The sequence below is a fragment of the Pseudoliparis swirei genome, chromosome 6 (genome assembly GCF_029220125.1).
Source record: "Pseudoliparis swirei isolate HS2019 ecotype Mariana Trench chromosome 6, NWPU_hadal_v1, whole genome shotgun sequence".
Classification (NCBI taxonomy): Eukaryota; Metazoa; Chordata; class Actinopteri; order Perciformes; family Liparidae; genus Pseudoliparis; species Pseudoliparis swirei.
Window position 1 is genome coordinate 5,389,805 of NC_079393.1, and position 20,565 is coordinate 5,410,369.

General features: G+C 41.9%; 3 protein-coding genes across 5 annotated transcripts; all 3 read right to left on the reverse strand.

Annotated features, from left to right (window-relative positions):
• Nucleotides 1–245: 245 nt before the first annotated feature.
• Nucleotides 246–3,905, reverse strand: ppib (peptidylprolyl isomerase B (cyclophilin B)). Its single transcript, XM_056417323.1, has 5 exons — nucleotides 3,660–3,905; nucleotides 2,185–2,298; nucleotides 1,860–1,953; nucleotides 1,153–1,337; nucleotides 246–614 (listed from the first exon to the last, which is right to left on the reverse strand). Exons 1-5 carry the CDS (start codon nucleotides 3,792–3,794, stop codon nucleotides 492–494), a joined length of 651 nt encoding a protein of 216 aa, XP_056273298.1. The 5' UTR covers nucleotides 3,795–3,905; the 3' UTR covers nucleotides 246–491.
• A 1,027-nt stretch (nucleotides 3,906–4,932) lies between these two features.
• On the reverse strand, nucleotides 4,933–11,826 carry adpgk (ADP-dependent glucokinase). 2 transcript variants are annotated; one of them, XM_056417421.1, is made up of 8 exons: nucleotides 11,657–11,826; nucleotides 10,608–10,842; nucleotides 9,361–9,586; nucleotides 9,207–9,269; nucleotides 8,557–8,677; nucleotides 8,287–8,483; nucleotides 7,331–7,429; nucleotides 4,933–7,223 (listed from the first exon to the last, which is right to left on the reverse strand). In XM_056417421.1, the coding sequence occupies exons 2-8, from the start codon at nucleotides 10,823–10,825 to the stop codon at nucleotides 6,651–6,653; spliced, it is 1,497 nt and encodes a 498-aa protein (XP_056273396.1). In that variant the 5' UTR covers nucleotides 10,826–10,842; nucleotides 11,657–11,826; the 3' UTR covers nucleotides 4,933–6,650. The 2 variants fall into 2 exon arrangements, with proteins under 2 accessions (XP_056273396.1, XP_056273395.1); XM_056417420.1 differs by having other exon boundaries at nucleotides 4,933–7,226.
• Nucleotides 11,827–14,440: 2,614 nt separating this feature from the next.
• Nucleotides 14,441–20,481, reverse strand: snx22 (sorting nexin 22). Of its 2 annotated transcripts, XM_056417635.1 has the most exons (8): nucleotides 20,418–20,481; nucleotides 20,171–20,245; nucleotides 17,163–17,246; nucleotides 16,301–16,405; nucleotides 16,110–16,204; nucleotides 15,414–15,446; nucleotides 15,064–15,131; nucleotides 14,441–14,983 (listed from the first exon to the last, which is right to left on the reverse strand). In XM_056417635.1, exons 2-8 carry the CDS (start codon nucleotides 20,231–20,233, stop codon nucleotides 14,892–14,894), a joined length of 540 nt encoding a protein of 179 aa, XP_056273610.1. In that variant the 5' UTR covers nucleotides 20,234–20,245; nucleotides 20,418–20,481; the 3' UTR covers nucleotides 14,441–14,891. The 2 variants fall into 2 exon arrangements, with proteins under 2 accessions (XP_056273610.1, XP_056273609.1); XM_056417634.1 differs by lacking the exon at nucleotides 20,418–20,481 and having other exon boundaries at nucleotides 20,171–20,407.
• Nucleotides 20,482–20,565: the final 84 nt, after the last annotated feature.

The window sequence follows — 20,565 nt, forward strand, 5'->3', positions numbered from 1 at the left end:
ATAAGAACTAATCCCACCAACAAATTAATCTCAAGATCCGTTTATTTATCATACATTATCCTCACCCAATGTCTTACGCCTTAATATTTTGTCTTCATATCAAAGGTTTACTTTTACAATGGAGTAAAAAATAAATTTAAAAAAACTCTCAACACCCACATGGTCTGCCAAACACAACTGAATATTAAAAAGTTCTTAATTTAAAAAAAACTTAGTTGTAATGAATTTCACGCCGCAATTTAAAAAAAAATTGAAACCTTTATTTCAGATCTTTTTCTTACAAAAACAACAACAAACAGTGAAGTGCACTGTGGAATGCTCATTGGTAAATGGACCCAGAGTGTCGTCACGATGGCTCGTCCGGCAGCCGCCGACAGTTACCCACAAGCCCTTTCACCGGGATCACAGGGCTGATGGTGATCACACAAGGTGGCCTGTACGGTCCCGGCCTGTACGGTCCCCCCCCCCCTCAGTCCTGTTCTTGTTCTCCACTACTCCTTGGGCACCGCGAATGGCTTCTCCACCTCGATGACGCCGCAATCGTGGATCATGACGTCTTTCAGAGGCTTATCTCGTCCGTCCGTCTTCGTGCCTTCGATCTTCTTCACCACGTCCTGGAAGATGAGAAAGAAAGAGGGAGAAGTCATCAGAATAGTTTGTATAGTAAGATGTTGGGTTTTTTTTAAGGTGTGAATTGTAATGACAGCTTTATCCCAAATTTGGGCTTTCTTAAAGCGTCTCCTCAACATACAGATTAGATGAAAAAATTTACTTCAGTAAAAGTACTAGAACAAATGGAAGAATACTCTATTAAAAGTTTTCTCATTGAAAAAATATTACAGAAGCAAAGTATTCCATATCAAGACTGGTTCATTTCAGCGTTGTATAATTATAAATTAAAGTGTTGGATTATAATTAATATACATGCCTCAAGGTATTGAAGTAGCCGGACAACGTGGAAACAATTTAAACCATTTTACTGCAGAGTTTAAACTTTAAGAATAAAGTAAATAGTCCGAATATGCAGATATAAAAAGTAGCAAAATGGTAATTAAAGAGAAACCAGTCTGCTTTACAGTCGCTGTGTGTGTGTGTGTGTGGTTCTTCGGCTGAAATTCAACCTGCTACTTGAACATTGGGCCAGACGCTCACCATCCCCTCCAGGATCTTCCCAAAGACGACGTGCTTGCCGTCCAGCCACGGCGTCTGAATGGTGGTGATGAAGAACTGGGAGCCGTTGGTGTCTTTGCCGGCGTTCGCCATGCTCATCCAGCCGGGAGCGTAGTGCTTCAGCTTGAAGTTCTCGTCGGGGAAACGGTCGCCGTAGATGCTCTTGCCTTGATAAAAAAAAAAATTTAAAGGAATATATTTAATTCATGTCAATTAGTTGATATTTGGTTTGCAAACAATGCGGCCCTGAAGGCGACCTTTGCATCTCATTTGAATAACCTGGACTGCAACCACATTTTAATCTTTCACTTTATCTGATGACCTTTTCTGAACAGAGTCGTCCTGAACGAGAGCGTCTGCCAAATGTCACATGTGCTCAGCGGGCAGTGTCGCAAAATGGCAGCGTGACGATTCTGAATTACCCCATGGCATAGAGTTATAGGTAAGCAAGGTGTGTTATGTTTCTAAATAGAATAAATCTTCAATTCATTAAAAACATAAACACTCAGGAGATTGTAGCAACAAAAAAAAACATAAACGTGTAAATTGCTTTGTTAAAAACCAGAAGAACCCAGGTGTGAAACAACCCGCCCGTCACTAAATGTCCAGGTGAGCGTCGGTGCAGAACGTCACGAACGCGTCGGTTCTTGCACCGACGATTCTTTCCCGTGACACGAAGGTCGTCTCACCTCCGGTGCCGTCTCCTTTCGTGAAGTCTCCACCCTGAATCATGAAGTCCTTGATTATTCGGTGGAATTTGCTGCCCTTGTAACCGAATCCTTTCTGTTACAAGAAAAATGGAGAAAACACTTTAGTTTTTATAAAGAGCAGCTGCCAGTGTTTGAGAGTCAAATGATTCGTTCAAAGTCTGTTTTTAAGATGATTAAAACGGGAAAAAATGAATGACTCTTGCCGCTTCAACACACCCCCCGCCCCCCCCTTTAATACACAGTTAGTCATGAATCTTGGCCCAACAAGTCATCGCAGACTGAGCACTAATCGTGACGTTCTCACCTCTCCGGTCGCCAGAGCGATAAAGTTGTCGGCTGTTTTGGGAACGGTTTTCCCAAACACCCCGATGATGATCCTCCCAACCTCTTCATCTCCAACTTTCATGTCAAAGTAAACCTGATGGAAAAAGAAAAAAAGTTATTTATACCTTTAGTTATTCAAAAATCAAAAAAGAGATGATCTTCATGATAACACATCTTATAGGCAGAAATTGAGTGGCAGTGATACTGATATGACATTACAGTTAAAATGATAGGTGGTAGTCTCGTTTCCAATGTTTTACTAATGGCTCACATCATAGTCTTAATGTTAAGGTCAAACACTATACGGTTTCAATTGTCATTTACATATTCCTTTGTTAAAGAGATTGACTGCAGCCACTCATGTGATAAATTAAAAAATTTAGTCAGTCACCAATTACGTGATACTCTGCACAATATTCTTTTCTTGCAATAAATCCCATTCCACAATCAGTAGATATTATTAAACTACAATAATGGTATTAATATGTGTGTAACTTGCATGTTGCAGAAGGGAGGATAACTGAATAATGATGTACTCGGCCAGATCATTTAATCCACATTTATACATTTTTTATAAATTAAATGTCATATAATCTAAATAGTAAAATAAGCTTTAAAAATACTTTAGGTGATAATATGCAGTCTTATTTATTTTGCAACACACTATTGTGGCGCACGGTTGTTTTATTTAAATTTTAAATAGACATGCATATATAAAATAGATATTTGGTTTGATCTTATTACAATATTATTTGTTTCCAAGTGGTGGATGAATAATTGAGTTGCGTTCAGGAACTAAAGCGCCCGTTGGTCAGCAGTTGGCCAGTTCAAGGCTTCCGGATAACTGTAGACGTGGACCAACCCGAGGCCCCCGAGACACAGCGGGGCCAGACACAATAACACCCCGCTGAGCGGCCGCTCGAGTGGGCGCGCTCCGGACGGAACCTCCGGGCGGAACCTCCGGCAGCTCAAGTCTGAAACTTAAATGGATGTAGGGCACTAAAAAAGTTAAATTACCGACGGTTTACGAGGAGCTAACGCAAACTAGCTCCGACTACCGTAAAGAAGCTCTGACTGACGTAAACTAGCCCGGGCTACTGGAAGCGAGCCGACTACCGTAAACTAGCTCGAAGTAACGTAAACTAGCTTGATTTTAGATTAGCCAGGAGTAAAATCTCCGCCTAATCAATTCACACCGGGTTTTATGCACCATTTATGCGTGCACATGTCTTCAATTAATGCAATAACGTAAATTATAACCCCCCCGCCAGAGCTAGCAGAATGCGCCGCTTGAAGAATCTATTTATCCCGTTTTTACAGGGTGAAGTTGGTGTGGACGTGGCCTCTCTGTCTGTTAGCATTCAATTCATGGGAGGGAGACGCTTGATTTTTTTTCTTCCCCTGCACGATCTGCTAGCAGGCAAAGCTAGCAGGTCGAGCTAACGCACAACCTACCTTCGCAGTCACTTTGGGGCCTTTCTTCTTCTCGTCCGCAGAGGAGCCATTTGGGAAAGCGAGAAAAACCAGCGATCCCGCAATGATCGTAATGGCCACAAGGAACTTCATCCTTCTCTCGCAGAGCCTCACCATCAACAAGAACAATGAACAACCGGTGACGGCCCGTCGGTCCTGCTAGCTATATATACGAGCCGAGGAAGGAGCGCGATATCCGGGGTGGAGACTTGCCGCGGCGGCCGCTCCAGGCTGCGCTGCGGCGGGGCCTCCTGGACGCCGCGCGCAGACGCACGGGCCTCTGATTGGTTCACGTACCCGGAACGTACGTAGCCAATCAGGTGCAGCCGCGTGAACAAGCAGCATTCCGCAGCATTCCGTTACACACACACACACACACAAAAACACATGACTAAATATGTGTACTTCACACTTGTGTCTTTTCCTTCCACGTCACTCCCGACATCTACCCCGGGAAATATTTGCAAATAAGACATATGAAGAGTTTGACTTGTTTGTGTTAGTATATTAACTTTGTACTTTAAAGATTTCTTGGAAGCTTTTCTGATTATACTTTTTACTTAGGGTAACAATTCCATTAAAGAACATTTTCAGTGTGGTATTAGTGCTAATTACCTTCGCATCCGAGAATGCGGAAGGTTATGTTTTGATCGCTGTGTATTTATTTGTTTGTATGCGTGTTATTCGCATAACTCAAAAAGTATTAAACCGAATCGCACAATATTTGGTGGGATGATTGGTTATTATCCGGGGACCATTTGATTAGATTTAGGGATCGATCGGGTCAAAGGTCAAGGTCATGAAAAGGTACCCAAAAAGTGGCTGCGGCGAAGGTATGCACTCTACCGAGTGCCCGTTCTAGTTCTTAAAGGATCAGAATATTTCCTCCACCACAAATTCATAATATGAAAGAAGTGACGTTGTTGGTTGACAGAAACCCATAACCTAACTCTGATTTGATTAACTGCAATGGATTTTTTTATGACTATGTAGCATGAAACCTGTAAATTGTCAAATACTCGCATTGAAATTAAAACAAAAGAAAACTAGAATGGGCACTAGATAGTGCATACCTTCGCATATCACAAGATTGGGCATTGAATTATGAACATGTTGGCACTAGTTGCATGCCAATTGGATATAAATTGACCGTGCTATGGTAAAAAGAAGATTTTGACCTATCCATGACCTTGACCAGATCTATCCCAAAATCTATTCAAATGGTCCCCGGATAATAACCAATCATCCCACCAAATATTGTGCGATTCGGTTTAATACTTTTTGAGTTCTGCGAATAACAAGCATACAAATAAATACATGGCGATCAAAACATAACCTTCCGCATTTTCAATGCGAAGGTAACAAGACAAAGAAACTGGATCAGAGAAATTTTAGATTTTCGACTCGACAAATATTTCTAAAATAGTTGCGAGGTCGATCGACAAATCCACTCATCGTTCCACCGCTAACTTTAAGTTGTTTCAGCGTCGCCAAAATATGCACAACAATCTGCAGCACAACAAGGCCTCTGCTCTCCGTTCACATTTTAATGACAAACAAGTGACTGAAAAAAGGTTAAAAATGAGACACAAACCATAAAAATGAGTGAAATTGAATAGATTGTACTTGCAAAAAACAGAAAGAAAGGATTCCGAGTGACGGTTACATTCACCTTTGCAGGCGCACCTGCCACTTTGTCCTAGTGCAAAAGAATTTATTCCGCTCAACAAAAACACCACACACCGTTTTGCTGCACGTTGGCATTAAGACTCCATTATTGCATGCCGTCAGTGACCATGTGAGGTATACAGACAAATTATTTCCGACAACTAAGTACTTAACATCGAACGTGATGCGGACGTTCCCAAAAATCAAACGACAAGACGATAAACAAACCCATGACGATGCATGTAAGTACCCATTAGCAAGCGCCAGGAAGCGTTTTCCAGCCCTGCGTTACTTTGGCCAGCGTTTAAGAGTTTCCACGTTACATTTTTAGAAGTGAGCGAAAGCGACAAATGAAAATAAAAGTACAATGGAAGAGTAAACAAAGAAACATGTACAGTAACCCAGATAACATACGGCGCATTTGGAAATGACATTTTCTTTGACCTTAAACTTGTACGTTAATTACCACGAGTGTAAACTTTGCTTGACTGCATAAAGAAGGATCCCCTTCAAAACCAGGTTTGCATTTATCAGTCTTAAATTTCATAATTTGACCCCCCCAAGTGTAACACTTGTATCCTCTCGGGACATACAACAGAAATGTCAAGTATAAGTATATCTAGTGATAACAGCTTTTACTCGTAAAAGAGCTCGAGCTTTCAAGTGATCTCCCTCGTGACTATTTGACGTGAATGCGCCGAAAAAAGTGGAAGAAACACAGAACATCAAAAACACCACTTAAGAGTCTACCAGACAGAAAGACGCTCATCACTTTCCAGTCAATCAGAATCATTATGTGTGTGTGTGTGTGAATCTATGACGTAACGCTCTAAGATTTAAGTCGAGTTGGCTCTAAAATATGAATGAAATATCAGAACTTCTATAATTCTTCCGTTTTCTCAAGGCACAGCATACTTAAGATATGCAGGTCGAAGTAAATGATGCCGAGCCAAACAAAAAAAACGAAACTCTTTGAAGTTTTGCGACGCTTGGCTTCGAGCGGCGGCCGTTGCATAGAGTCGGGCCGCCTCGCGGCTCGGCCACGCCCACTTTCTGTCAACCACCTGCCTCGGCTTCTGTGTCTGCGGGACGACTCGAGGAGGGAGAACAGAGGAGGCCGGAGCCGGCTGGACGAGTCCTCAGGCGGGATCTAAAAACTATCGCCGTCGATTCACATTCTTTAACGTATTCGTAGCTCCGGGGAGTGAGAGGGGGTGGGGGGGGGGGAGAGGAAGACAGAAACAGAATCATGGGCCCGGAGGCCTGAACCCAGCCCAGAACTCCAAAACCCAACAACGTCCGGTTTCAAGCGAACTCGACGATGGGCCGCCTGGCCTTCAGCTCGGAGTAAACCAGTCCCTCCGCCGAGATGGCGTCCCCGAGCCCGACTGTCCGGAGCGGCTCCTTGCAGACCAGCACCACCGTCAGGTGGAAGGTGACGTTCCCCCGGCGCCACACGGTCACGGGCTTCTCGGGGTCCAGCGTCAGCTTCTCCCGGGGCTCGCCGTGCGAACTGTGGAACTCCAGCGGCGCCCTGAGCGACACCTTCCCGGCGTCGACGGAGCGGAGGCCGCACGCCTGGCTGCTGGCCACGCGCGCGCCCGCCATCACCGCCGCCGCCTGGTTGCCCCAGTACCCGTCCACCGTGGCCAGGACGTGGTAGGCCAGCGTGTGGAAGTGGATGCGGGTGAGGTCCGACTCGGACGACGGCTCGCTGCGGCCGTGCCGCTCCAGCACCCAGAGGAGGATGTCGCTGACGCGGCCCACGTCGGGGACGCCCCGCCAGGCCGCCAGGTCGGCGTGGGGCCCGCCCCCGGCCTGAGACAGGAAGAGCAGCTCCTGCTCGTTCAGCCCGATGGAGCTGACGATGGGCATCACCTGCTAACGGGGAAACACGAAACACTCTTTATTTACACACGCAGAACACCTTTTGGGGGGGGGGGGGATTTGAGATGGGCGCCCCGCGGAGGCTTCCGCTCGTGTACCTCCTGCATGATGCGGCTCATGTACTCTTTGTCCGTCATGCTGGCCAGCTCCAGGTGGATGGGAATATCATGACGGATGTCAGATATGGCCGACACGGCCTGAGAGAGAGAAGGAAAGTGACAAATAAAGTGAGATAAACTACGCCAGAATATTACATCACATGCCATTTAGCCGACGCTTTTATCCAAAGTGACTTACAGTCACACACCGTAGTCATAGCGACAGGGAGCAACTCAGGGGTAAGTGTCTTGCTCAAGGACACATCGACTAGGGCGGGATTGAACCGCCAACCCTCTGATTGAAAGACGGGCCTGCTAACCAGTGGCTATAAATAAATATATATATATATAAATATATATATATATTTCCTTCTGGTCACCCCCCTGCACATCAATTAATTCTTCATTTAAATACACTTTAAAGACACTTAACTCTTCACCTTAAATACACTTCCACTTGTTAAATTTCTGAAACCTGCCGTCTGTGCACTTTACCTCATAAATATATTTTTATTTATCGCACTGTGTTTATTGTTTATTGTTGTAAATGTCATTGTCTATTGTTGCACCAGCCGCCATGACACATTCCTTGTATATGTAAATATACGTGCCTGACATAAATAACCTGAGTGATGATGTGACGATGCACATTCTACTCACTCCATGGAACATCCATCTCTAGCTCTGTGCCGTGAATGAGCCGCGTCGCGCAACATCACATCTACCCTCCGTTTCAAGAATATTTCATTGTTCTGGATCAAAGAATCGCCTCAAACTAAAAGTAACAATCACTTTTTTTTTCCTCCTGTGAAGCGGTACAGCCAACTAAAGAGAAACAACAGCGTTACTAGTGTTATAATATCATAGTTTAAATGAATGAATGTGGACATCAATAAAAGCAGACAATGCCGTTATAAAGTGATTAAAGTTTCTTTTTTGGTCGATCCGCCACTGACCTCTTTGAGCCGCTCCTCCCACAGCTCTTTGCCCTGACCCTCCATCATGTGGAGGCCCGACAGCACCACCAGGTCGGGCTGGAACTCGTCCAGGCTCGCCACGAAGGTCTCCAGGGAGCTCATCTCCCCGTTGGACACGTCGTGGGAGAAGATGAAGCGGTTGGCCTGAGGGGCCCGAGTGGAGCCCCACTGCTCCCCTAGAACAGAACGAATGCTGCTTTGAGAACCGGCTCCACATCCAGGAGCCGCATCTCGAGCTCGAGGCCCTACCGGCTTTGTACTCCAGGATGAGGTGGTATTCGTCCGTCTCCTGCAGAGATTCGGGGGGAACGAGGATCTGCTCGTCCAGCATCTCGAGGAGTTTCGGACCAACTGGCCCACATAACAACACCTGGGGTGCAAAGCAGGCATTTAAAAAAGGCTTTCTGGATTACACTTTGTTAAGAACAACATGTTTCCTCATTTCTTTTTACTCCTTTCATCCAACTTTCCATGGATTTCTGCAAAGTGAAGCACCTAAAAGCACTATTGAACTACCGGAAAAAGATTTTGCTGAGCAGTTTTATTTAACCCTCCTGTTACCTTTACATTTACTAACATATTTTACCCTCGGGGTCAATTTGACCCCAGCAATTAAAACCTCAAGAAAATTATTAGAATTAATATTGTTTTCCAAGTTTAAGTGTGAGGTACTTTATGTTTGTTTGTTGACTACCTAAATAGCCCTTTACATATATAAAAAAGTTGATATTTCTTATATGTTTGACACAGTGAAAAACAGCCTGGGGTCAAATTGACCCCAAAGAACACCGACATTAAACATTGAATGGGGTCAAATTGACCCGAAAGGTAACAGGAGGGTTAAATGGGGTTCTTTGAGTAGAAGAGTCTACAACTAAAGTATAAACACGCTGTAGTACCGTGATATCAGGGTAGGTGGCGAGCTTCTGGCCAATGAGAGCGGCGTTCCCTCCCACGTACAGCTAGAAGAAGAAGAAGTAAAAGTTGACCAGGAGGAAGACTTATTATTATTATTTATGAACGGGAGGTTCGGGGGAAGATCGGTGGCCTTGCCTTCGCACCAGGGTATTCCGCAGCCGCGCGCGCGATCCTCTGAAAGGCCTCGGGGTCGCTGAAGAAGCGCTCGGCGGCGGCGCCGCGCTCCATGTAATAGATGAAGGCCTCCTTCAAGTGCTCCTTGGAGTGCAGCACCTCGTGGTCCAGGCCGGCGCCGGGATCCACCGCCAAAGCCTGCAGCAGTCCCACGCCGGAGACCACCACGTCCACACAGGCGTTCACCCTGAAAAAACGCGAGCGGGGAAAGGACGGGTGGTACGGGAAACGGGAAGATCAAAAATAATCCAGAGGAGGTTACGATAATACAAATAATAACGCTATTTATATTGCACCTTTAAAAACAGAGTTTACAAAGTGTTCTCCAGAGAATCAAGGCAAAACAAATGGAATCGTAAAATACAAAATAAAGAACAATGGACAAACTAAATTAGGGGAACCAAAGAACTGCACGAAAGGATGACATCACTTAAAAAGCTATTCTCTAAAAATGGCTTTTAAGAAGTTATTTAAAAGAAGTCACTGAAGATACTTTTTTAAAGTCTGCTGGTCACATGATCAGACTAAATTGGCAATAATGGAGAAAAGCAGCTGTTAGCAAGGCGGGAGAATAAAGCTGCTGTCAGCGGGTTTTGGTACAGATACAGTCAAATAATAAAAAAATGTGACACGGTGAAATTAAATTTAAAAAACACATATTATACAAGTTATTATCTTGTGATAAGCATTAACTATCGCCTGGATTCTGTCAAATATTAGCCTTAAAATATAAGTGTTTTAAATAAAATCTTTTCCTTTACTTAAAAAAAAGAAGGTATTTTCCACTGACTCATCTGGGGGGCTCATTTCTCAAATGTGATTTGGGGGCGATGAGTCAACCGTCTTATAAAAGAGCACTTGAGCGAGGCAGCAGCTGGCTAGAGGAGTCTAAAAGGATCAGGTGTGTGTTTCCACGACAGGTCGTGGAAATAACAGTATAATTGTGATTAATATCTCCCTCCTAACCCTCATTGGTTGAGTCCATCCCTCCAGTCGGCAGTCCTTCAGGCCCAGCCAATCATCAGCTTCCGCTTTGCTCCAGTGCGTTGGCTGTTCCAAAGCATCCTAAAAGGCTCTAAGCTTGGTATCGGACCAAGTCACCTGCCTCCTGTCAACATTACCCTCCACACCGCCGCCTCTCGACATGCCTCCGGGTGCAGGAGATAAACTTCAGGCGACGGACAGACAGGCGGCTATATTCAACTCACCCCACTGCCACTTTGCTCCACTGCTGGGTCGGCAGCGTTATCAGAGCCTCCCAGGCGGCGGCGATCACCTGCTCCACGCTGTCCTGACTCGGGGACGACGACTGGAAGTCCGGCAGGCCGACGTACCGCAGGATCTGCTCCGGCAGGTCCGGGTTGTCGTGGTAGAAGTAGCCGACGACCAACGCCAGCAGGGCCGTGGCTGAAGCCGTCTTCCACATGATGCTCACACACACTCCTGCAGCGGAAGGGGAAGATTAGACCAGTTAGAGTTAGGATATTGATTATAATTATACTGTTATTTCTGCAAACTGTCACACACTGATTTTTTTAAACGACAGCTCTGTTGTTTCTGTTGTCATCAGCGGTGGCGTTTAAGAGCTGCATACCGAGGTTCAGCATTTAAAGACGTAAACAAGTAACGAAGAAAAACAAGTAAATAATCGTCAAATTGTGTGTGGAAATTTTTTTTTTTTTAACACGTTATAATCTTTAAATGACAGTGTGCTTGCAAGAATTAACTATTAATGTATAGGATGATAACTTGATGACATGTTTCCATATGGCTGAGCGGAAAATTTAACAATAAAAACAACAATACTGAAAAAGATTGCCTTCTCGATGATGGGTCAATTTTTCCGTCGTATCAAATTAGTTTTCAAGATGTTGCATCAAAGTTAGAAACACACACACACACACACACACACACACACACACACACACACACACACACACACACACACACACACACACACACACACACACACACACACACACACACACACACACACGCCAGCGTGTACTTTTTTTTTGGGACAATGCAGGGATTAGGTTACTGCTGACGTGCACGCGCACACACAGCGCTCTAGCTAACATGCTAGCAGCGGCTACACGGCGTGAATCACATGTTACTCTTCAGTTCATTGAAGCTAACCGGACAGTTTAGCACACCAGGCGTAAAGAGTCGAGCCTCGACACGTTTCCTGTAAACCTCATCTTACTAACAGCTTGTTGACATTTCAAGTAGCTGCTCGGCTGTTAGCGGCACGTACCGAGAATACCGGGAAGGCTCCGAGTTCAGTAAGTCAGGAAGAGAGTCCCGCTTCCCGGTGAGGTACACAAACAGCACTCAGTGGGCCGAGTGCCGCCGGTGGGTCGAGAATAACCGGAGAAGTCGGAGTCGGTACATTGGAGGCGCGGAATGGTCAGAAGAGACAGCTACTTCCGGTTCGCGCTCTTGCGCATGCGCCGCTACAGGGCCGCGTTCCACAGGCGCGCTCATGAGTGAACGGAGAGGAGGGAGACGTGTGGGTTCAGGTCAGGGAGTGAAGTATGGAGGACTTAAAATGACTTAAGTATAAATAAATAAACGCATGAATAAATATAGGAATAAATAAATAAATGCTTAAATAAATGTTTAAATAAATACAAGAATAAATGTAGAAATAAAGAAATTAATAAATATATGTTATAACTCAACAGGACATCATTAAATAAATTTATTTCTACATTTCTGTATTTCTTCATTTATTTATGTCTCTATTTATGTTTCCACACGTATTTCTTCATTTATTTATGTGTGACATTTACGTGTCCGTATATTCAAATGAGCTGGGGCGGTCCTTCATTTCTGTATTTATTTATACATTTATTATTGTATTTATTTATTTATACATTTATTTAAGCATTTATTTATTTATTCCTGTATTTACTTATTTATTTATACATTTATTTAAGCCTTTATTTATTTATTCTTGTATTTATTCATGCATTTATTTATTTATTTATACTGAAGTCATTTTAAGTCCTCCATAGTGAAGTACTGACCCGCGGAGCGAGATTGTGCTGAGTCGTTTATTTGCCAAGTACGATGCACGTACAAGGAATGTGACTAGGTGAAAAGCTCATTAAAATAAACAATAAAAAGAATAAACAACACATCATATACAGACACATATGGGACACAAACAATAACAGTACTTTAAAACAAGTACATATTCTATTCTATATTATTATGGCAAGTGTATTTTAACAAAGACAATATGAGCAAGGGTGTTGATCATTATTATTGACCAACACATTTGTCTCAAGATGTGTGGTTGTTGATATTACACTGTTGTGTTTGTTTGCTGACATCTTTGCACTATTGTTTTGTTAGTTAATTAAAAATATTCATTATTTTGATATATTGTGGATTTTTATATTTAATATTGCTTTATATTGCTGTATAGCGAAATAAATTCCCTTTTGGGTCATTAATAAAGTATCTATCTATCTATCTATAAAAAACGCATGGATTGCATTGTCATACAGTTGAAAAGAGGGCTCTTTAAAAATAAGTTTTCTTTAGGCTAAAGTTCCCGTATGTGAGTTTTAGTGACATCTAGTGGTGAGGTTGCAGACTGCAGGCAGCAGCAGACCCCTCGGTTCATCCCAGCCTATACGAGAACTACGGTGGCCCTGCATGGGTATCTTTAAGATTGAATTGCCATTCGTAACTACCGGAACTCTTATCAATATTAGGGTTAATTTTAATGTCTTAATAATTGCTAAAATAAACATACATAGAATTGTTTTAAGAAATAAACTCAGAACACGTTTAGATGTTATCTCTAATTGAGGTATAACTAAATATTGTTTATAGAGCAGCAAAAGTTACTATATTAAGTCTGGAAACAAATCTAAAATGTCAATAAATAAATAAGTGAAGTCTATAAGTAAATGATAATAGATAAGGAAGAAGACATCAGATATAAGTAATTCTTCTGTCCTCTGTAAAGAAGTTACTAAGCTAAACAGTTAGACTACTTTAATCACTAAACTTTCTGAACCACGTGCCCGCTTCAGTTCATTCCCGTCAGTAATTCGGAGTGATCTTGAAATCCGAACAGGAAGTTCTTGACGGCTAAAACCAGAACAACCGAAGAGCAGAACCTGAGACTCGACCTGCTTTCTTCCTGTTCTCCCTCGGGCAAATAGGCGTGAACTCTCCGCTTGTTGCTGCAGAGAAATCTGACACCTTCTGCACCGGCATAGTGCAATAAACCCCAAAATGTCACAAACTACATAATACAAAAATAAAGGAAGATTGTCCCAGTCTGAAAACTATTTGTTTTCTAACCATTGAATGTTTTCTAAAAGGAGAAATAATTGACTTTTGCTACAAATAAGAAGAAAAGATCTGTCTTTTGCACCATATGTTTATGTCATAGAGGAAGATTATCTATCGCCGAGACATCAAGAGGATTTCATATGTATGTTTTTAAAGAATTTAAAGCTTTTGGATTCAAATTCCGGGGAGATGTGTTGAGCATGTTCACCGGATTCTTCTACATGAACATACAGTTTCCTTCAGTGTCTCTTGCTGCATTTTTTAACAGGCTCTTTTTTAAATGTATTTTTTTTAAACTGTCTTTGATAGTTGCTTATGAAATCATGAATATTTAATTTTTTGGAGAAATACTTTAAATCCAGTTTTGTTTTTAATGTCCTCATGTAGAAAAATGTGTTATTATTTCCAAACTTATTTATCTTTTGTTTGGAGTATTTTTGTTTAATTTTGTAAAAAAGAAGAAAAAATAGTTTAATGAACTAAAGTCTTCATTTTAAATGTTACAAAAATCCCTGTTTTTCCACCCTCATGTATTATACATTATGAGAGATTAGTCAATATATATATATATATATATACACAAATACAAATATATGTAGGTTGATTTGGTACTGGGGGAACTTATTCACGACTAAAAATAGAACTATATAAAAAAATATGTATACAAAAGGTGTGTTTTAACTTGAAAAGTATCCCTCGTCCTCCTGCTCAGAAACAGAATGAATCTCTTTCATTATTTATTATAATTTCAATACAAACAACATGATACAAAAGTACATTTAACTCCATAATAATAAACAAAAGAGTCCTTTAACATAACACGGCCATAAAGAAAAAGCTGACTCAAATGACAACAAATACATATGAACCAAAGAAACTTCCATCAACTGTGACGACAATGCACCCAAAAATGAAATAAAAGTAACTCCAAATGCTGCCTGGATTTCTTTATTTTAAACCTAAACTTAGCATCAGTAGTAGAATATGAATAAAAGACACGTTTAGCCGTGGACGCGTAACATCGCTGGGCCTTCATTCAATATTTACTAAAGTTTCAAGACTCATTTCGGGCTTTCGGGCTCTTTCCTCATCTTCCCTGTTGGCCTCGTGTATTTGGCTGAGTTGCATATATATTCCACTTTTTAAAACATTAACTCCTCCGTCTCACTGGCGCGTCAGGCCTCGGGGTCTGAAGCGGTGAAGCTGACCCGGACGTCCCGGGTGTAGAAACCCTGAAGAACGCCGTCCACGACGACGTCCGGGAGCTCTGCAGGGCGAGACCGGAGCGTCGGGGTTATCGGAGGTCACCCTGTGGTCACAGTCGAGAGCGCGCCTCGCTCTTCCTACCTGAGCTGCGTTCGGAGAGATAGGGATCCCGGAAGAATCCCAACACTCGCTGGTTTGGTAACGGATAACTGAGGAAACACAAGCAACACGTAACAATAACACTTCTGTGAACATGAAGACGTCGCGTGGGCTTATCTTTCATCGGTGCTACTTTTTATGTCTTTTTTTTTTAAACGCTCATTTCAAGTAGAGGCGGAAACGCGGTAATGCGTTAAAGTTGTTCTGATACGATGTGAGGTCGTCAGGCTGTTAAGCGCCCCGAGGCTCAGTTGGAATTTTGGGCTCCGCAAAATAAACTGAATTGAATAGAAACACAAACTGCGCCACGCAAATAGGAGGAGAGAGCTCACCTGTCACCCTGGCTGTCCAAATCATCAAGTGACCTGAAAGAAATTAAGACAAATGAATTATTACAGATTTCCTGACTTCTCCACGACTCTGGGAGAAATGTGCCTAAACTTGTTTTATTCAGTCCTGTCTCTGGGTCAGAGGAGTCTAGACTAAAGGACTCAGTCCTGTCTCTGGGTCAGAGGAGTCTAGACTGAAGGACTCAGTCCTGTCTCTGGGTCAGAGGAGTCTAGACTGAAGGACTCAGTCCTGTCTCTGGGTCAGAGGAGTCTAGACTGAAGGACTTAGTCCTGTCTCTGGGTCAGAGGAGTCTAGACTGAAGGACTTAGTCCTGTCTGTGGGTCAGAGGAGTCTAGACTGAAGGACTTAGTCCTGTCTGTGGGTCAGAGGAGTCTAGACTGAAGGACTTAGTCCTGTCTCTGGGTCAGAGGAGTCTGGACTGAAGGACTCAGTCCCGTCTCTGGGTCAGAGGAGTCTGGACTGAAGGACTTAGTCCTGTCTCTGGGTCAGAGGAGTCTAGACTGAAGGACTTAGTCCTGTCTCTGGGTCAGAGGAGTCTGGACTGAAGGACTTAGTCCTGTCTCTGGGTCAGAGGAGTCTGGACTGAAGGACTTAGTCCTGTCTCTGGGTCAGAGGAGTCTAGACTGAAGGACTCAGTCCTGGCTCTGGGTCAGAGGAGTCTGGACTGAAGGACTCACTCCATGCTGCTGATCTTGGTCCCGGTGTGAAAGTGTCTCACGTGGAGGAAGTCCAGCAGCACCTGGGGCACGTCCTCGTTCTGGTAGATGATGTCCTGCAGAGACAGAACAATCCGGACTCGTGAGTAAAGATGCGAGGTCCAAACCCCCGTTAGAGACTGCTGCCTGAAGGCCTCAACGGGGCGCGTTACCTGGACGTAGTCCTCCAGCTCTTGGCTCCTCTGGTCCTGAGGCTTGGTCCTCAGGTGGGGGTTCCTCTTGCTCGGGAAATCCGGAGTCTGGATGATCTTCCTGAGCTGCGGGCGCGACCACAAGAGGCGACAAGTCAACGCCATGACGACGCCATGAGACCAAACCGCTGAAGGTCAAATTGGAGGTCCCGACCACGAGAGTCACGTCTTGCTTTCTCACTCTTCCGATGGTTGGAAGTTGATAAGGTTCAGAGACACTCGGCAAAGTGCGAATGAAAAAAGGCGAAGAAAGAAGATGGACAACAAACATGGATGCAAAATGTGCAGTTTTAAAAATTACAAAAAGGATCTTTTATTCTGTTGTTGTGCTATAACTCCCACAGTGAAATACCAAATCCAAAACAAAAAGATTAATAGTGAGCACGTACTTCCTTTAGGAGCTTCACACGTTGTCTGATATGCAGGTAAATTACTATAAATAAATGTGACAGGTACTATATATATGTAAAAATATATATAAAAATGGTACCTTTAGTGCTACCTTGATATACACACTGCTGTATTTTATTGTGTAATGATATTTTAATTTGTTTATATATCTTATTCTCTGTGTGTGCAGTCTTTTACCTATATGAATATAGTAATTATGATTTTCTAAATATTATATAAAACTATACATTTCACAACCGGTAAAGTAAAAGAGTGAAACTTTCCTAAATTTGGAATAATATTGAATTTAAAAAGCACCTCAATGCATATTATGTACAAATTGTGGTTTAAAAGTTATAATATACAGCGCTTCATTCAGGAAGCGTTCAACAATTCAATAACACCGGATTTATTGAGGCCTAAAGCTTCTCACCTTTCTGTGGAGGGTCTGGAATTCGCTGTTTCTCCGGAGCACATAATGTTTCCTCCCGTGAAACAAGACTTCCACTCTGAAGAGCTGAAACAAAAGAGAGCGAAGTTTTTAAATCACAATCCGTCATTTAGGGAATTTAATGTCACTTTCGACATTTAAAAAGTGCCAATTAAATATTAGTAATTTACCATTTTTGTCATCCACAACATTTAAAAACGTAGATATTTTATCATTCTATAATTTGTTCTTTGTTTTCATTTTTAAAATGTTATGCGTTTTTACTTTTGCGATTAAAGATATTTTAATCTCAGTGACAATCTCTCCTGATTGATTACACTAATATAAATATATACAGGACTGTCTCAGAAAATTAGAATATTGTGATAAAGTTCTTTATTTTCTGTAATGCAATTAAAAAAACAAAAATGTCATGCATTCTGGATTCATTACAAATCAACTGAAATATTGCAAGCCTTTTATTCTTTTAATATTGCTGATTATGGCTTACAGCTTAAGAAAACTCTAAAATCCTATCTCATAAAATTTTAATATTTCCTCAGACCAAGTAAAAAAAAAGATTTATAACAGCTGAGTGTTTGTCAAGGCTCAGGAAACCCTTGCAGGTGTTTCGAGTTAATTAGACAATTCAAGTGATTTGTTTAATACCCTACTAGTATACTTTTTCATGATATTCTAATATTTAGAGATAGGATATTTGAGTTTTCTTAAGCTGTAAGCCATAATCAGCAATAAATCAGAATAAAAGGCTTGCAATATTTCAGTTGATTTGTAATGAATCCAGAATGCATGACATTTTTGTTTTTTGAATTGCATTACAGAAAATAAAGAACTTCATCACAATATTCTAATTTTCTGAGACAGTCCTGTATATACACTACCGTTCAAAAGTTTGGGGTCATCCAGACAATTTCGTGTCTTCCATGAAAACTCACTTTTAATTATCAAATGAATTGAAAATTGAATAGAGAATATAGTCAAGACATTGACAAGGTTAGAAATAATGATTACTATTTGAAGTATTGATTTTGTTCTTCAAACTTCAAGCTCAAAGGAAGGCCAGTTGTATAGCTTATATCACCAGCATAACTGTTTTCAGCCGTGCTAGCATAATTGCACAAGGGTTTTCTAATCAGACATTAGTCTTCTAAGGCGATTAGCAAACACAATGTACCATTAGAACACTGGAGTGATAGTTGATGGAAATGGGCCTCTATACACCTATGGAGATATTTCATTAGAAACCAGACGTTTTCACCTAGAATAGTCATTTACCACATTAACAATGTATAGTGTGTATTTTTGATTAATGTTATCTTTATTGAAAAAACAGTGCTTTTCTTTGAAAAATAAAGACATTTCTAAGTGACCCCAAACTTTTGAACGGTAGTGTAAATAAATGCAACATGTGATGCAACTTCAACTAATATGCGTGTACAGATTTATCTTCAAATAAAACCTACACATTGTTGTAAAAACTGTTACCAAGTCTATTTAATAATAATAAAAAGATTCTTACAATAGTTTAAAACTATTTTAGCATATTATTCCCGAGAAAATTGCATCAAGATGCAACACCACCATTTCTCCACCAGGGGGTGCAGAGCTTCATTTCGATTCAATCTCAGACAGAGATGATAAAACCAAATAGAGGTCAGAGGTCAGTTCAGCACCAGTGGCGTCCCTAGGCTGGCGTCCCCCCCGCCCCCCTGGGTCACTTTTCTATGCACTGGCTAAGCCCCAGATGTATAAAAATCCTAGAGACGCCCCTGTTCAGCACACTGCAGGACATTCCCCATGTCGGTGTCTGTTTATATGTTATTAGTTTATAATGGAGATGTGAATGAAACTCTGTGTTCTCTGGGAGTCACGCCGCTGTGTTTAACTTTTAATTGTTTAATTAAACAAAGGAGAGTCACAGAGAACTTCAGTAAAACCAACAGAGCCGTGAGACGGAGGCCTTAATGGGTCTTTAACAGGATACACCACACTCTGTGTGTGTGTGTGTGTGTGTGTGTGTGTGTGTAATGTTGTACAGCTTTCTGCACCAGTCACTGCTGGTGAATAAACTGTATGAAATTAAATATATATGTTAGTCCTTAAACTAATGAGCACATTTACTTAAGTATTAAAATAAGTTATTAAGAATTATTTCCATCTGTATGGAAACAAATAATTTTGCATCTTTTAATGTACATTTTGCTGATAATACTTCTTTATGTTAATTAAGTTATGTAGTACTTTACATTATGCAGGACTTTTTACTTGTGATATATAGTTAGTTTTACTTGAGTTAAAGAAAACTTCTTCCACCCTCCTTGGAGTACACGCTCGGTCATGTGTGTAAAACACAAACATATTCACAACAAATTACACAATACTTTTCAGTGGTATAATGTATTGTTCTTAACAGTTTTGTAGTTCTTGTACTCCACTATATTTTAACTAAGAAACTACTAAACTCTGTTACTACTTTAACAGCTCCATTTTTTTGTGTTTAAAATGTCACACAGGAAATGGTGAAGATTTGTTTCGAAAATCCAAATCAGCAAAATAATTTAAATTAGCAACCCCAAAAAATATATTAGAATTAAAAAAGTACATGTACCTTTGAATTGTGATGACGAAGCAGAAAAGTAGGTAACTTCCATCACCGTTGTCAATATATATATATTTATATATATATAGAGTGTGATGGAAGTTAGTATTAGCTACACAGTAGTACTGTACCTACTTTAATTACTTTTTTACTACTTTTTATTTTTGTAGGCTATGTACTTATTTCAAACGACACATTTAAAGTCAAGCCTCCATTGATATTCCCAGTTTTAAAGCCTGCGCTCCCGTGCGCTGCTCCACCTGCCGGTCACCTGGCGCACCTTTGACACCACGCGGCGGGGAGAACAACCACACAACAACAACAGAACAATAACTAAACAAGGAGGAGCACCACGTTGAATCAGCGGAACCCGATCCCGGGGCTTCCTCACCTTCCTGGACTTTCCCGACTCGTCCACCTCCCGCTCCATGGAGGGGATCGATACTTCGATCATCGGGTATTCTTCCTGCCAAGACATCGGATCAACGTGATCAGCTTTCCGCAGCTGAAGAGGGTCTTCACGCGCGCTTCTCCCTCTTCTTCTTCTCCTCCTCTTTCTCTCGCTCTCTCAACAAATCAACAAATCCGTGTGCGTGCGTGCGCGTTGGCCGTCGGTCTCTTCCGGTGCTTCTACCTACCAACGCGACCTCAAGGCGCGTTCAGGGACGTTAAAGGTGCAGTCCAACATTTAGGAACACACGCCCAGTCCTCTGCTGCTGAGGGGAACATAAAGGCAGCAGTTTAGTGCACATGAACCGACACAACAACAACAACAACACATGGCTG